Consider the following 16094-nt stretch of genomic DNA (forward strand, 5'->3'; position numbering starts at 1 on the left):
GCATTACTCCATTAATCTCCGCTCCCATTTACACGGCATTACCATCTCCATTTGTATTTATTTCTCTCTCTCTCTCTCTCTTCTCTCTCTCTCTCTCTCTCTCTCTCTCTCTCTCCATCCCTCTATTTCTCCCCATACCCTTTTACCCTGACGTTTATGTCCGCCATTGCTCACTCTTCTACTTTTTTATCCCTCTTCCTCTGCTAGTCACGTCTTTCCCGCACTCAGCTTATTTTCTGCTTTTTGTTTTAGCTTATGTCCTGTGAGCCCCATTAGGGGGAAAGATGGCAGATATGCATAAGCTAAAACTACTATCTTTCTTATTTCTTCTTATCATCTGTGACATCACCGATTTCGTTGTTCAATCATCAGGCAACATTTATTCATTTAAATGTAATGGTTGTTCCTTTAATGATGCTTTGTACAAATAAGTGATATTGTTCATATTTGACCTTATACATTTATTATTTATGGGACTCTTCCTTACAAAGCAAATACATTCACAACGGCAGCAGTTTCCAACAGATGACATCATGAATCTGTAAATTTGCACTGGGTGTAGTACCATGTGAAGCCGATAGGAAGCAGCGGGTGATTACTGCTCGTTAGAGTGATGCTGTTGCAATACGACTGTTGTTTTTGCTAATGATGGATGCCGCTGTGCTGATTGTTCTGATTATCCACAGAGCTGTTCTTAGAGTAGAAAAGTTGGAGGTAGCTCTTGAGACCGTTGTTAAAGGTTGTTTTCAGTGTTCATGGGACATAGCTGTCGTGAGCCCATTTTGATTGCTGTCAAAAAAAGAAAATATAATAATAATAATTAATAATAAATTCAATTTGGGTAGCGCTTTTCTCAAACTCAAAGCGCTCAAAGCACTTAAATAAGGCTATAAGGTGACAGAAGCACAAGCATGTGTGTTTCTGGTATCACTCCTTGTCCCATGAAGTTCACAAATACTACTATACCTATATTAATAACAACAGAAAAATTAAATATATATTTATTTTATTTCCAGATGCAGCAAACAAAGATGAGCTCTTGGAGGTGGTGACTTTGGAATAGGATTCCGTGTGGGCATCAAAATCAATATGTTTTGAGATCAAAACATATTGAATGAGATCATTTAAAAAATAAAAATAGAAATGCCGTCACTCACACATGAAGCGGTGGAACCAGGCCTCGGAGCGGTTCACCAGACAAGATGTCCACTCTGGCAGGGTGACCTTCCTGTTGTGGTTACTGTCACATGACCTGCACATATAGCACAACGCAGCAGCGCAATGGGAAACCTGCACCACATTGCAGTCCCTACATGTTGAGACCTGACACAAACCCAATCCCACATTGATATGCACGCACTTCCTAATGCATGGAACACATGCATGCACATGTCCACACACACACACACACACACACACACACACACACACACACACACACACACACACACACACACGAACACACACACACACACACACACAGGCACACACACACACACACACACACGTGTGTTTGAACAAACACACATAAACATATATATATGTCTCCACTTCAACAGGCCGTCTCTCAGGCCGCTATACCTCTATGAAGGGTAGAGCTTCAATTTGTGCTGATCCAAAGGCTGGGGGGGGACGGGGGACATAGCACAGCGGGTAATAAACATTATCATTGGTGGGAACGGGCTTGACATTGACACTGTCGCTAAAACACAGTCCCCCACTTCCACAGGAGAATTCTGTCACTGACATGGGGGAGGGAGGGGGGAGGGGGTGTCGGTAGCGGTGGCGCTGGTGGGGAGGGCTGGGGGGGGGGGGGGGGGGGGCGGGGGTATGATGATATTGAAAGACGTTGTTTGTGTGTGAAAGCGATACAGAGAGAGAAGAGGGAGACACGCGAGGCGGGGAGCGATGTATAGAGTTATAGAGGGACAGCTGTAGTAGTGGGGAGCGGGGGAGCTACGAGATCTGAGGCAGGAGAGATAAACAGAGAGCGGGGGAGAGAGAGAGAGAGAGAGAGAGAGAGAGAGAGAGAGAGAGAGAGAGAGATGAGGGAAAGATGAGAGAGAGAGAAAATAGATTGATTGGCAAGGTTGTGAAAGAGAGGGGGGGAAGCAAAAAAAAAAAAAAAGCAAAGGCAAAGAGAGATTGCGGATGGCGGCAATTTGCGAGAATCAGCTGGGAAGGAGAGATGAAGTGCTTTGGGGAAGAAAGGAGGACATGATGGAGAGACGGAGTGCTGGAGAGAGACAGAGAGAGAGTGGGGGAGGACAGGAAGAGGGGAGGGGGGCTGAGGATTGGAGGCGATGGAGGAGGTGCGGAGAGAACTGCATGGTGGGAGGTGTGACATGGTCACAGAGCTCCGTCCCAGGGTGACACATTTACCCGTTGTGGCTCGGAAAGGAGCCGAAGAGCGTCCTATAGCTCAGATGATCACATGTTGTCAGGGAGGGACAGATTGGTTTCACACAAAAGATATGTGGCATCCTATTATTTTGTATGTGGTTCATCATGTCCTCAAACTGAAAGCCCAATTCAATTGAATACAAATAAGCACTGAGTGCTTGTTTCTTCAAATAATTGCGATGAAATAGCCTACTTGATACATAACTGAAATACATAGCCTCTCCCAACCTTGGTTCAACAAAGGGAAGCCTTTGAACCATGAGGTGGTGTTTGGTGACAGCAGTGTTGTGAATGGAAAAGGACTGACTGGAAGAACTGTGGGGCGCAGTGTTCCAGAGGCATCTTCTTGTAGCGTAGCTTCTTCAGGTCCCTGCGGCTCAGACGACCATCTTTGTTTCTGTCCAACAGGTGGAACCTCCTCTACACAAGAGAGAGAGAGAGAGAGAGAGAGAGAGAGAGAGAGAGAGAGAGAGAGAGAGAGAGAGAGAGAGAGAGAGAGAGAGAGAGAGAGAGAGAGAGAGAGAAATAAATAATGAGAGATAAAGAATTGATATTGAGGATTTTTTGTAATAATAATTTTCCATACATGGAACATTTTAACATCGATAATAAACCAGGTTGTTTAACGGAGTATTAAGTGACCATTACATTCACCGTCTTATTGAATAATTTAGTGATTATTGACCTAGGCCCATTTATCCAGAGATGTCTTGAAAGCACCTCATCTCATCATCTCTTCAAACGGCAAACCAATTTGTAGCAATTTGTCACGTTAAGTTGTTCATATCGACTTCCTCTGCTTTTAAAAATCAATGGGACATATACACGGTTGTACACACGACACCGTTGTGGGTGTCCTGTGTCGAAAAAAACACCGCCCACCTCGGTGGGGTTCTGTTTCACAATAACTTGCGTAAGACTGAGGCCTACAAATGATCCATCTGTACACCTCTACCCAGGTCTTACTCGTGTACAGTTACTTTTAGCATTACAAAACCGCAGCTCAAATAACGGACACATCACGACAATGACCTGTTTGCTTTGTGGTCGTGTTTTGTTTGAAGCACCTGTGCGAGCTGTAATCTCTGCCCGTGGCTAATGCAGGTCTGGGGCGGCACGGCGGCAGATGCGTAGGACCCTCCCATGCGACTGAGCAGCAGAAACCAGTCCAGCACGCGGTACGGGAACTGGCCAAACTCCTCCTCCGTGCACTCTCCCTTGGGAACTAATACAGAGGAACTGCTACGGGCTTATTATGCAAACCACTGTCCCTGCTGAGTACAGTATTCACGGCGGTTGTGTGTGTGTGTGTGTGTGTGTGTGTGTGTGTGTGTGTGTGTGTGTGTGTGTTTGTCTACATGCGTGTGGGGTCTTTAGCGTGTGTGTGTGTGTGTGTGTGTGTGTGTGTGTGTGTGTGTGTGTGTGTGTGTGTGTGTGTGTGCGTGCGTGGGGTCCGTATCATGTGTGTTTACATAGGTGCATGTGTGTGTGAATGTGTTTGTGTGTTTGCGTGTGTGCACGTGTACATGTGTGTGTGTCTGCATGTGTTTGCATGTGTGTGCGTGCGTGTGGTTGTTTAGATGTGTGTGTAGTTGTGTGTGTTTGTGCCTTTGTGTGCATATGTGTGTGTGGTATTGATGATTTTACTAAGACAGGGTCCTCTGTGGGCCAATTCATTGCGACGTCTCTTTCGACAAGCTTCTTTGTGCAAGAGACACTCGTTCCCATAAGTTCTCCCTGTAACGCTGCACACTGGCGCCCTCTCTCTGAATAAAAGAGCAAGTACAATGTATAATTCAATAGAGCGTGTTTTCTTTTGCTTCTAAATTAAAAACAAAACCAAAAGCTACTTATTTATATTATGTGTACGTATCAAACACATGCACTTGCTAAAGTCAAATACGAATGTGCATTTGATTTTTGTGTGTCTGTTTACCGTGGGCAGGAGCGGGGACACACACACTTTGGGATGAGGACGCCGTTATTGCGAACCACCTGACACCAGGACCCTGTTGGGCTGTGGCACTTCAGAAGCTCACACAACTTCTCTGGAACACAACACACACAGCCTCTAGATCAGTTATCCTTCTATTTTTTTTATTTTTTTTTTACAGTTGCCACATGTTTGGAGATTATGATGTACTAAATTGAACTGCAAGAATTCAATCAAGCAGTTGAGGAAGGTAATAAGGCTGCTTTCAGGCGGAGAGCAGAAGAGGTTTTCAACACTGATGAATGAACTGATAAATACTGCATATAATGTATCTTTCAAGCTGGAGCAGTCACATATACATTTTTTTGCTGTAGCCTTACAAAGGGCCATGAGCAACACAGGGGTTTGGATGTCCTGTACAGCTTTAAGTGATGTAATACTGGACAGTTTACCTGGGTCCACTCTGCCAAGGTATGGTTTCAAGCTGTCCTCTGCCTCTCTCTGTTTACGCTGAGCTCTACCTCCCTGATACAAACACACACACACACACACCCACACACACACACACACACACACACACACACACACACACACACACACACACACACACACACACACACACACACAGGCATGCACACAGACAAACACACACACACACACACACACACACACACACACACACACACACACACACACACACACACACACACACAAACATAGGCATAGGCACACAGACAGACAGACAGACAGACAGACAGACAGACAGACAGACAGACAGACAGACAGACAGACAGACAGACAGACAGACACAAACACACACACAAACACACACCCCCACATGCATAGAGGCACACGCAAACAGGCACACACACACACACACACACACACACACACACACACACACACACACCAAAAACAAACATCTGTGCCTACTGTGGCAACCCCATGCCACGGGCCAGGGGCCAGCCGCTGCAGCACCCGCCCCGTGGACGGGTGGTGGAAGGAAGATACCTCCCCCTCCACCCAGCTGTGCTAGAGGGAACATCAACCGGGCCCAGGGAATCAAGAACATTGGGGGCACCTGGGGGACCAGGAGAGAGGAGCTTTAAGGGCTGGGGACGGGGGAGACGCGAGGGAGGGCGGACCAGGAAGAGACGTGTTTTAACGAGACGTTTTCCCCACCAGGAGTAAGCCGGAGGCGTCGGGTGCTGTTTCCCCGCCGACCCAGAGGAAGGGCTGGACCAGGAGGTCCCGCGCCCTTATTCCCGATTACGGAAGAACCTTAGTTTATATGATTTCCCTTTTGTGACTGGTTTTCCAATAAAACCCGTTGCACCGCAACCCTGCTTCGTTCATTAATTCCCGAATCCCCGCCGCCGACGAAGGGGGTTGCCACAGTGGTGGAGAATGCAGGCAACGCGATCTCTGGACTTAAAACACCACCCAGACCACGATGGAGCACGCCGACCAACCCGCCACGAGGGACGAGGAGATAGACGTCCTACGGAGATGCATGGTCCGAATGGCCGAGCAGCTCGCTCGGGGTCCTGCATCCGCCGCCCCCACGAAGAGGCTGACAAAGATGGGACCGGACGACGACGTAGAGGCGTACCTTGAGGTGTTCGAGCGGACCGCGGACCGTGAACAATGGCCAGCGGACGAGTGGGGCCACATCCTAGCGCCCTTCCTGACCGGGGAAGCTCAGCGCGCCTACCGGGATCTCAACCCCCAACAGGCGGGGCATTACCCGACGCTCAAGCAGGCCATCCTCGCCCATTATGGACACAGCCTCCCCGCCCAGGCGCAGCGCTACCACGACTGGAGCTACGAACCGCTCGGCTCAGTGAGAAGCCAGATTTCCCAACTCGTCCGGCTGGCCGAGCGGTGGCTCGTAGAAGGCGACGGCCCCCCTCTGCTGGATCGGCTCGTCATAGACCGCTGCATCCGATCTCTTCCCCCCGGCGCCAAACGCTGGGCCTCCGGGAACCAGCCCCGAACGGTGAACGATCTCGTGGAACTCCTCGAGAACCATCAAGTAACCCAGCGGCTTTGCGGAGGAACAGCCCCGCCTCCCGGAGGGGGGGAGCCGCGGACCGAGCGACGCGGACGGATGACAGAGACCCCGCGCTCCCAGACACCGGTCGTCCGAGACCCCGCCTACCCGGCTCAAAACATCGTGGCCCGCAGAGGCCCCGCCCCCCCGACTCCGAGAGAGGAGTGGAGGTGCTACACCTGCGGCCAGAAGGGCCACCTGGCCCGCCACTGTCCCGGCGCAGGGGACGTGTCAATGCCCACGGCCAGTCCGTCCGACCAGAGGGGAGGAGCCTGCCTCCGCACCACCTGCTGGTCACACGAGAGGACCGTCTCGCCGAGCCTGCCGGTACGGGTGGGACGGCGCGACACCCATGCCCTCCTGGACTCAGGGAGCGTGGTCACCTTGATCCGGCCCGACTTAGCCTGTGGAACGCCCGGGCAGGACGTGGAGGTGGGCTGCATCCACGGACAGACGGAAACATACCCCACCAACCACATCACCGTACAAACCCCGAAGGGGACCTTCACGGTCCAGGCCGGGGTAGTGCCCAACCTACCCATGCCCCTGTTAATTGGACGCGACTGTCCCATCTTTGGACGACTGTTGGGGGCGGAGCTTCGCCCACCAAGACCCCGACATCCAAGGACGAGACCGCGCCAGCGACGAAGCCGACCCGTCTATATGGCAGGCCAACCCCCACAATCCCCGACTGACTCCGACGAGCCTCCGCAGAGACCCGCGAGAGAGGTAGGACGCCGGCCTCACGCCTCGTCCACGGAATCCCTTCCCCCGGGGACACCGGGCACGATGACCGCCTCCGAGCCGATACCCCCACCAGAGGAGAGTGAGAGCCCACCCCTCATTGACTTCTCCGACCTCCCCCTGGCCGTTGAGGGGCGAGCGGACAGGGGCGGACGGTTCGCCACCGCCCAGCTGGAGGATGACTCCTTAAGACAAGCCTGGGGACACGTGCAAACCCACGAGGGACTATCACGGGACTCGGTGAGTTGCCGGCAGTATCCACATTACAGCACACGGGGAGGGTTACTGTATAGGGTAATTCAGAGGGGGGGAGAGGAGGTGGAACAGCTGATCGTTCCACGGTCCTATGTTAGCAAGGTGTTGTACATGGCCCACTCACACCTCCTAGGGGCTCATCTGGGGATGGATAAGACCAGGGACCGGGTTTTAGCTAGATTTTATTGGCCAGGGGTAAAGAAAGACATAGAGGACTACTGCCGAGCCTGCCCCGAGTGCCAACGTACCGCCCCTAGACCGTCCGTACGGAATCCCCTCATACCCATGCCCCTGATCGAGGTCCCCTTCGACAGACTGGCATTAGACATCGTAGGCCCCCTCCCCAGAACTAGCCGAGGTCACCGCTACATACTGGTCATGGTAGACTACGCGACCCGCTACCCAGAGGCCATACCTCTCCGCGCCGCCACAGCCAAGGCAGTGGCAAGAGAGCTAATGACGTTATTTAGCAGGGTGGGAATAGTTAGGGAGATCTTGACAGATCAAGGCTCCTGCTTTATGTCCCGGGTGTTAAAGGACCTCCTCAGTCTGTTACAGATCCGCCACCTCCGGACCTCCGTCTACCACCCCCAGACCGACGGACTGGTAGAGAGGTTTAATCAGACCTTAAAACGCATGCTGAAAAAGGTGATGGAGGTCGATGGAAAGAACTGGGACCAGCTACTCCCTCACGTCCTGTTCGCCATCAGGGAGGTACCCCAGGCCTCCACCGGCTTCTCCCCGTTCGAGCTACTCTATGGGAGACGACCGAGAGGGCTCCTCGACATCGCCCGGGACGCCTGGGAGAGCCAACCCTCCCCCCACCGCACCATCATCGAGCACGTGGAGCAGGTGCGGGACAGGATGGCGCAGGTGTGGCCCGTGGTCCGGGAGCACCTTGGACGAGCCCAGCAAGCCCAAGCTCGGGTGTACAACCGGGGGGCCCAGCTGCGCACCTTCGACCCGGGCGACCAGGTCCTCGTCCTCATCCCGACCTCTGAGTGCAAGTTCCTGGCCAAGTGGCAGGGACCCTATGAGATCATCGACCGGGTGGGCGAGGTAAATTACCGGGTGCGGCAACCGGGGAGACGCAAGACCACCCAGCTGTACCACATCAACCTGCTGAAGCGGTGGCAACCACTGACCACTCCGCGGGATCCAACTCTCCTGACGCTGGCCGCTCGACTGCCCCCTCCAGAGGTCCCAGTGGGGGAGCTGCTGAGCCCGAGCCAGACACAGGACATGCGGGACATGGTGCTCCAACATCTGGATGTCTTCTCCGAGCGACCCGGCAGGACCACAACCGTCAGCCACGACATCCGGACAGAACCGGGAGTCAGAGTCCGCCTCCGGCCCTACCGCATCCCGGAAGCACGGCGCGCCGTCATCAGAACAGAGGTCGCCCGCATGCTGCAGATGGGGGTCATAGAGGAGTCCCATAGCGCGTGGTCCAGCCCGGTGGTTCTGGTACCCAAACCAGACGGGACCTACCGGTTCTGCAATGACTTTCGCAAACTGAACGAAGCGTCTGCCTTCGACGCCTACCCTATGCCACGGGTAGACGAGTTGATAGAGCAACTGGGCCCGGCCCGGTTCATATCCACCCTAGACCTCACGAAGGGATACTGGCAGGTCCCCCTCACCAAGCGGTCCCGGGAGAAGACGGCGTTCGCCACACCAGACGGGCTATACCAATACACCGTCCTCCCGTTCGGGGTGCATGGGGCACCCGCAACCTTTCAAAGGATGATGGACCGGATCCTACGGGCCCACAGAGAATACGCCGCCGCGTATATAGATGACATCGTAATACACAGCAGCACCTGGACCATCCATCTCCACCACCTCCGAGCCGTCCTTGGGGCGCTTCGAACCGCCGGCCTCACGGCCAACCCCAAGAAGTGTCGCCTGGGCCTGGAGGAGGCCTCCTACCTGGGCTATCAAGTCGGGAGGGGCTGTGTGAGACCCCAGGACGGAAAAGTGCAAGCCATCCGGACCTGGCCCAGGCCGACCACCAAGAAACAGGTGAAGTCCTTCCTGGGACTAGTCGGGTACTATCAGAGGTTCATCCCCGCGTTCGCAACACTGGCCAGCCCCCTCAACGAGCTAACCCGGAGGACTCTACCCGACCGAGTGAAGTGGACGGAGGAGGTTGAGGAAGCCTTCTCCCACCTACGGCAGGCTCTCTGCACCGAGCCCGTGCTCATCACCCCGGACTTCAGCCTCCCCTTCGTGGTACACACGGATGCGTCTGAGGTGGGGCTGGGAGCCGTTCTATCTCAAGTCCGGTCAGGAGAGGAGCATCCGGTGACCTTCATCAGCCGGAAGCTCCTGGCCAGCGAAAGGGCATACTCAACGGTGGAAAAGGAGGCGCTGGCAATCAAGTGGACCCTAGAAAAGCTCCGTTACTACCTCCTCGGTCGGAACTTTAGCCTGGTCACCGACCACGCCCCCCTAAAGTGGATGGCAACGGCCAAGGACACCAACGCCAGGGTGACGCGCTGGTTCCTGGCCCTACAAGACTACCGCTTCCAGGTGGTCCATCGACCCGGAAGGGCCCACGGTAACGCAGACGCACTGTCCCGAAGGGACGCCTGCCTAGGGCTAACAGGAGGAACCCCCGGCTTGCTGCTGAGGATGGGGGTGTGTGGCAACCCCATGCCACGGGCCAGGGGCCAGCCGCTGCAGCACCCGCCCCGTGGACGGGTGGTGGAAGGAAGATACCTCCCCCTCCACCCAGCTGTGCTAGAGGGAACATCAACCGGGCCCAGGGAATCAAGAACATTGGGGGCACCTGGGGGACCAGGAGAGAGGAGCTTTAAGGGCTGGGGACGGGGGAGACGCGAGGGAGGGCGGACCAGGAAGAGACGTGTTTTAACGAGACGTTTTCCCCACCAGGAGTAAGCCGGAGGCGTCGGGTGCTGTTTCCCCGCCGACCCAGAGGAAGGGCTGGACCAGGAGGTCCCGCGCCCTTATTCCCGATTACGGAAGAACCTTAGTTTATATGATTTCCCTTTTGTGACTGGTTTTCCAATAAAACCCGTTGCACCGCAACCCTGCTTCGTTCATTAATTCCCGAATCCCCGCCGCCGACGAAGGGGGTTGCCACACTACATAATCCAAATCCAATGGTCATTCCTGAACCAATAACAACCTGCTTGCTCTAATAACTGAGTGTGCGTCATTGCCCAGCAATGTTATGCACGTTTTTACATTTTCTAAGTGACCCCAGATCTGTAAGACAAAACATTATCTCATGTCAAAACCCATATGTGAAAGCACAACACTGAAATAAACCAACAGGAATGGTATGTTCCCATTCTGAGAACATCTCCCACATTTTAAACATACATTATACCGCGAAGCTTTCAAGTTGACGCCAGACTCACATCTGCTGCCGTTAATCCCACAGTAGATCAGAAACAGGTGCCTTGCTGACCCTGAATACTGAAGCCTTCCACCCAAATTGTTCACATGTAACACCTTCAGCAGTCATGACCAGCCAACACAAAACACACATTTTGACATGTATATAGGAAGAAGAACACATAAGGAGAGCTTATTCAAGGCTTTGTCAAGGCACATTTATTTAGCTCCCTCAAGCTCAAATCACTCTTTACTACAATGAGTTTGGTACTTTTGATAGCATTGTAGTCAAAGCTTAACAGCGGTCATATGGGTAACCATTTGTAAGTCAACATACTTACCAGGATGGTACTTGTCTGAAGACTCAGCACCAGAACCAAGGGAAGGGTCCAGCTCCGGTTCATGGTCTGAACCAAACAGTCCTTCTGGGCAAGAAGCAGGAAAAAAGGATAGCTCTCGTCTCTGGTCTGCAGAAGTCTATCCTGCATGGGATCGTTGATTAAATCCACCTGTTTGTCACCTTTAAGGAAGAACAAACAAGAAGGTTAAACACATTCACCTCCTGGACTTCGGCCATACTTCAAGGAGTATGTCTTTCAATTATATTATTTTCAATATGGAATGCTTTTAGATTAAAGATGGAAATGGAGGTTTGTTGGAAATAGGATCAGCTCTCATTAGTCTAGACAAGTCTAGGAGTCTAGAGTCCAGCATGCAGCCTGTCAGTCTAACTCACGCAAGCAGGAACAATGTGGCTCATTGAGTTATACGAAGATTACCGTTTCCATTAGAGAGGAACTTCAGGTTTCGATTACATAGAGTTGCCACTCAGCATCTCACCAAGGAAGTCATTACAGACAGACGCATTACTCTCTATTTCCTTAACTGAACGAAAGAAAATACATCTTACCAGGACCGCTCTGGACTCACTTCTGCACTGCTGCCCAGGTTCTTCTTCTGCACGTTGACAGCAGACATTCCCCTCCTTTCTCTCTCGCTCTCTCTCCTGCTCTCTCTCCCTCTCTCCCTCCTCTCTCTCTCTCTCTCCCTCCTCTCTCTCTCTCTCTCTCTCTCTCTCTCTCTCTCTCTCTCTCTCTCTTTTGCTTGCTCTCTCCCTCTCTATCTCTCTCTCCCTCTCTCTCTCTCTCCCTCTCTCCCTCTCTCCCTCTCTATCTCTCTCACCACCTCATACGAGGGTGTATCACTTTTTTCTATCAGCAATCTCAGATTCCTGCCAATACTGTTTCATGTGATCCATCATTTGTTCATTCTTCTTTAATCTGCTTCTCATCTCTGCCTTCAGACATGCTTTAACCCCCGGTATTTAGACCTCCACTCTCATAAGACCTCCTCATAACCTCTAATACATTTATTTATGGTACCACCTTGTTGATATTTTCAGTGAGCCAAATTGTTAAATTAAGGGATATGTGTATTGGTATGATGGATGGAAAACCATATTAGTCATCATGCACTTTTCCTATCAGACTGTGATAATAATGAGTGCTTGAACTCTGTATGTGTATAATTTAGTTGTTATCCCGAGCCACATAAAGCCTATAGCCTATGCCTGTCTTGCCGGAAGGTATATTAAAAATGCAAATTCTGTATACAAAATCACGGTGTTTTGTAATGTAACCAGAAACATTTTGATTTGTATTGAGGTGTACTGGATCATGATAGGTCAAAAAAACAATGGTCTTTAAATACTCATTTAAAACAAACGCACACAAAATTATTGGCCAAAATAGTGTATGGTGAAAGAACGCTCCCTGGCGGCCAGATGGGCAGGTTACATTTACCATGCACAGAGTTTTAAAAAAATGACATTTGTTTTGGAGTTCTGTATAACTTTTTTATATATTCATCAAATATTTCATATTTGACTATTGTACAATTAGTTGGCCTTCATTCGTTGTATTGACCCATCTAATTCAATTGTATGTAGGCTAAAACCCCAGTGTTGTAGTTTTATCATTATTAGTAGAATTCATTAGTAGTCTGACGTCAAATCAATGAATGGCTGGAAAGCGAGTGGGCGCGGCAAAGAAAAGACTGATATAAGGTTGGCCTAATTCTTCCAAAAAACTTTTACCTTTAACATTTCCTAACAAAATAACATCGCATTTGTACTTATCTTTCATCTTAAGTTCAGACATCTTTTAAACATAACAAGCACACAGACTGAGAGAAAGAGGATCACTTGGCACGCGCCACGGTCCGAGCTTAGCGAGGTCTCCTCCCACTGGACCAGGGGTCCTCCCACCAAACCGGGTGACGCCCACTGGACCAGGCTCCTCCCACCCGACCTCCGCGCGCTCCGCCTCCCATAAGCCGACCAGAGGATACTGGAATGACGAACTACCACGCAGCCCTCTCTACTCAGCAGGGAGGATTAGTACTCAACGGCCAACAACGACTTTAAACACCGTTTCTAACGTCGTCGGTGAGTCCTGCTGCTGGATAACGGACGAGCGCGTTCTCAAACACCGTGAGAAGAACTACCACTTGTGTGAAGCGCAGCTGTGTGTGTTGTTCCGACTCATATCGTGAAGTGATGATGCTGGGGTCCTTTCTTTTTTAACAAACATTGAGAAACTCGAGCGTTAAACACTCACTTCCCTCCGCTGTTTACTTTCTCGTTCGCTTTGACATTGAGGACGAGGTAGACCCTGGGGTCTCACATGTTGACCTGGATACAGCTGGACCCAGACTTGTTGGTGTCTGTGGCAGTCATACACATGGCAGTAATACCCATGGCGTAACTTCATCCTCCAGGTAAGAGCACCAACGACTCATGTTATGATGTTATGATGGTATAGTGTCATGAAGATGGTCTTATATCGTATGGTACATTGTTTTCATTTGCAACTAGTGTAGCTGTGCTAAAGCTAACCAACATGTCATGTGAAATGTTGTCAAAGTGTCAATAGCATAGCAGCCTACGTTTTATGTGCTCTATTATGTTACATATTGATATTAAGATCTAATGATTCAATTATGTCACTTAATAACCGAGCACTCAGGATACAATCTGTTTTAACAGTAGTACCACCCGCCCTCTCTGCAAGGATGTCAACACAAAAGTTGAGTGATGGGTATGGCAAGGCTGCAATACGAAGCGTAAAAATGAACATGTTGAGAGTTTTCTGAGGGATGGACACATATTATGTAACATCAATCTGCCATTCAAAAATATCCCCTAATTATTACACGCGTATCTTAATTGGATTCTATGCGAAACAAAAACATGACGACATCGATGATACACGCATCACTACACACATCTGCTGCACAGACACAAAGTTCTATACAATATCTATTGCCTATTAACATCGAAAACTATTGCAGCATGCGGTGTCCCTATTGGCTGCACTCGTCAGTTGTTTCATAGGCCTGTCCAGTGACATATCAGGCAGCACTAGACTGAGACTGAGGCGGTGCACATGCCTCTGGCATCAACACCCCGTTATACATTAGGACAGGGCATTCCTCAATGGCTGAAGGAGTTCCTATACACTAGCACCACGCTTTCTAGCACGACAGACAGTTCCACGTGGGCTTGATGAGATTCACTCTCCTACACACACGTGTGTGTGCGCGTGTGTGTGTGTGTGTGTGGGTGGGGGGGGGGGCATACACACACACCAACACCAACAGTGGTACACCTGTTGGTGTGGCTGCTGACGGCTGGCTGTGTTTATGATACAATTCCAACCAGCGACAGCTGAGTGACGCCACTGTGGGTCTCGCTGAAGACCCCCCAAATCGCATTTAGCATGTAAGTGGTTTGCTTTACATTTTGGACTGTGTCTTTATGTGTGTGTGTGTGCCTGTGTGCATGTGTGTGTGCATGTGCCTTTCTGTTTTCTTGTGACAGCTTTTCCCATTAATTATTCTGACTTGAAATCCGACCGTGCCAGGAGCCAGGAGGTCTACAGGATGAGGAGAGGGTGTGTGTGTGTTGTTGTGAGGGAGACGTGTGAGCTCATCGTGTGCGTGTCTTCAAGGCCTAGTATTAATTCAAAGGAGCTAAGATAAGATGGCCCTGAAGACGCACCAGCCTTGTGGATGAGATGTTGAAATGCAGAGATCTAGTTGTAGAGTTGTGGTGAGATTAATGTTGTATTAATGTTTGACGGCAGGAGTCATCAGAGAGGGATGGGGATAGACTACATATATATGCAGTATGCCTCATCAGAAATGGTTGCTTTGTGTAACTGCCACTGCCACTGTGTGTGTGTTTGACACGAGAAAGTACTTATGCTTTTGCATATCCCGTTGACGCATGTGTGTGTCAGTGGTTGTATTGCAGTGTTGTTAGTGAGTGCACATGTGCACTCGTGTGTTGTAGTGTAAGCGGTGTATATAACAGGATTACAGCGGTCACGGCACATGCTTTCATGTGTGTGTATGTGTGGCGACAGGATGAGGCAACAGGAGCTGATGTTATTTTCTCCCCGTTCCCACTGTACATGGCCTATCATTAGCGCTATTATTAGACTCTGTGTAGCAGCCTGGTGTTCCCCCCTGCAGAGACTAAACCGTTGGACCTGGCTGTGCGGTACGTAACGCGTTAGCGTGTCGCTGTGAAGGCACGTTCTCCACGTGTTAGAACACATGATTTAGTGAGGTATTTTAGTAACGTCTTGTTCTTGCGATATTGAAAGTACCGCTATTTCCAGCTTTTAGTTTGTAACCTATTTCATAATGATCTGAGTTCTGTTGAGACTGACAATCAGACATTACAGTATTAGTAGAGATTTAGGGTCTCAGACCAGGAGCCAGTGTGTGTGTGTGTCACTTTCAAACAATGATTTCCACTTGTTATTTGTGGAAAGGGGAAATATCTACTTCCCTTTCAATGAATCGTTATTTAGTGATTCCCAAGACGTAAATACGACTTAGGGGGAATATTATGTAATGAGTCCTCCAGATGCTTCTCCAGTAGATAACTACATTTAATAAAATGTATTTTTGTTTGCCATAATGTTCTCCCCTTGGTCAATTGTTATCAACTCTTACCAATGTCGTGAACATGCCATACATGCTACAACTCCCATGGACAAACTCTAGAAGTTAGTGTAGTTTGTGAATTTCCATTACTGTATAATAAAGTTCTACTCCATTCTGCTGTGGCTGTCATGCCTAGTTGTGACCTAATCGGGTGATTGACGTGTATTTGTTGATGGCCGGCACACAGCAATTCCTTGAAGTTTGAAATGTGGGGAGGATTTTGCATTTAGTCAGCACGAAAGCCCTTTGGTTGTTTGTACAGTGGGTTAATCAGCGTTCACACAGGTGTGAGGACCACATGCAGTTCAAGAGTACAATGTATTT

The 16094-nt window shown here is 50.3% G+C and overlaps 2 protein-coding genes across 6 annotated transcripts in view; one reads left to right on the forward strand and one right to left on the reverse strand.

The window, feature by feature from the left end:
- Positions 1-408: 408 nt before the first annotated feature.
- Positions 409-11799, reverse strand: sparcl2 (SPARC-like 2). 2 transcript variants are annotated; one of them, XM_060073656.1, is made up of 9 exons: positions 11665-11799; positions 11096-11274; positions 4789-4861; positions 4340-4451; positions 4051-4169; positions 3471-3628; positions 2711-2823; positions 1158-1252; positions 409-789 (listed from the first exon to the last, which is right to left on the reverse strand). In XM_060073656.1, exons 2-9 carry the CDS (start codon positions 11240-11242, stop codon positions 734-736), a joined length of 873 nt encoding a protein of 290 aa, XP_059929639.1. In that variant the 5' UTR covers positions 11243-11274; positions 11665-11799; the 3' UTR covers positions 409-733. The 2 variants fall into 2 exon arrangements, with proteins under 2 accessions (XP_059929639.1, XP_059929638.1); XM_060073655.1 differs by lacking the exons at positions 11096-11274; positions 11665-11799 and having other exon boundaries at positions 4789-5249.
- A 1321-nt stretch (positions 11800-13120) lies between these two features.
- The window catches only part of ccser2a (coiled-coil serine-rich protein 2a), a 55649-nt gene continuing 52675 nt past the window's right edge, over positions 13121-16094 (forward strand). For 2 of the 4 annotated variants that reach the window (XM_060072454.1, XM_060072455.1), the window contains exon 1: positions 13123-13532. The gene's annotated coding sequence lies outside the window, so the exon portion shown is untranslated. Of the gene's footprint in view, positions 13533-13568; positions 14536-16094 lie in introns of those variants that run through there. The other 2 variants (XM_060072451.1, XM_060072453.1) reach the window with 2 other exon arrangements.

The sequence above is a fragment of the Gadus macrocephalus genome, chromosome 15 (assembly GCF_031168955.1).
Source record: "Gadus macrocephalus chromosome 15, ASM3116895v1".
In the NCBI taxonomy this organism is placed as follows: Eukaryota; Metazoa; Chordata; class Actinopteri; order Gadiformes; family Gadidae; genus Gadus; species Gadus macrocephalus.

Coding starts and splice junctions, on each gene's coding strand:
- sparcl2 (XM_060073655.1), bottom strand. CDS start 5,176: ATGTGGGGGTGTGTGTTTGTGTGTGTGTTTGTGTCTGTCTGTCTGTCT. Junction 4,452..4,788: donor CCTTGGCAGAGTGGACCCAG/GTAAACTGTCCA, acceptor GTTGTGTTCCAG/AGAAGTTGTGTGAGCTTCTG. Junction 2,824..3,470: donor AGAGATTACAGCTCGCACAG/GTGCTTCAAACA, acceptor TCTCTTGTGTAG/AGGAGGTTCCACCTGTTGGA.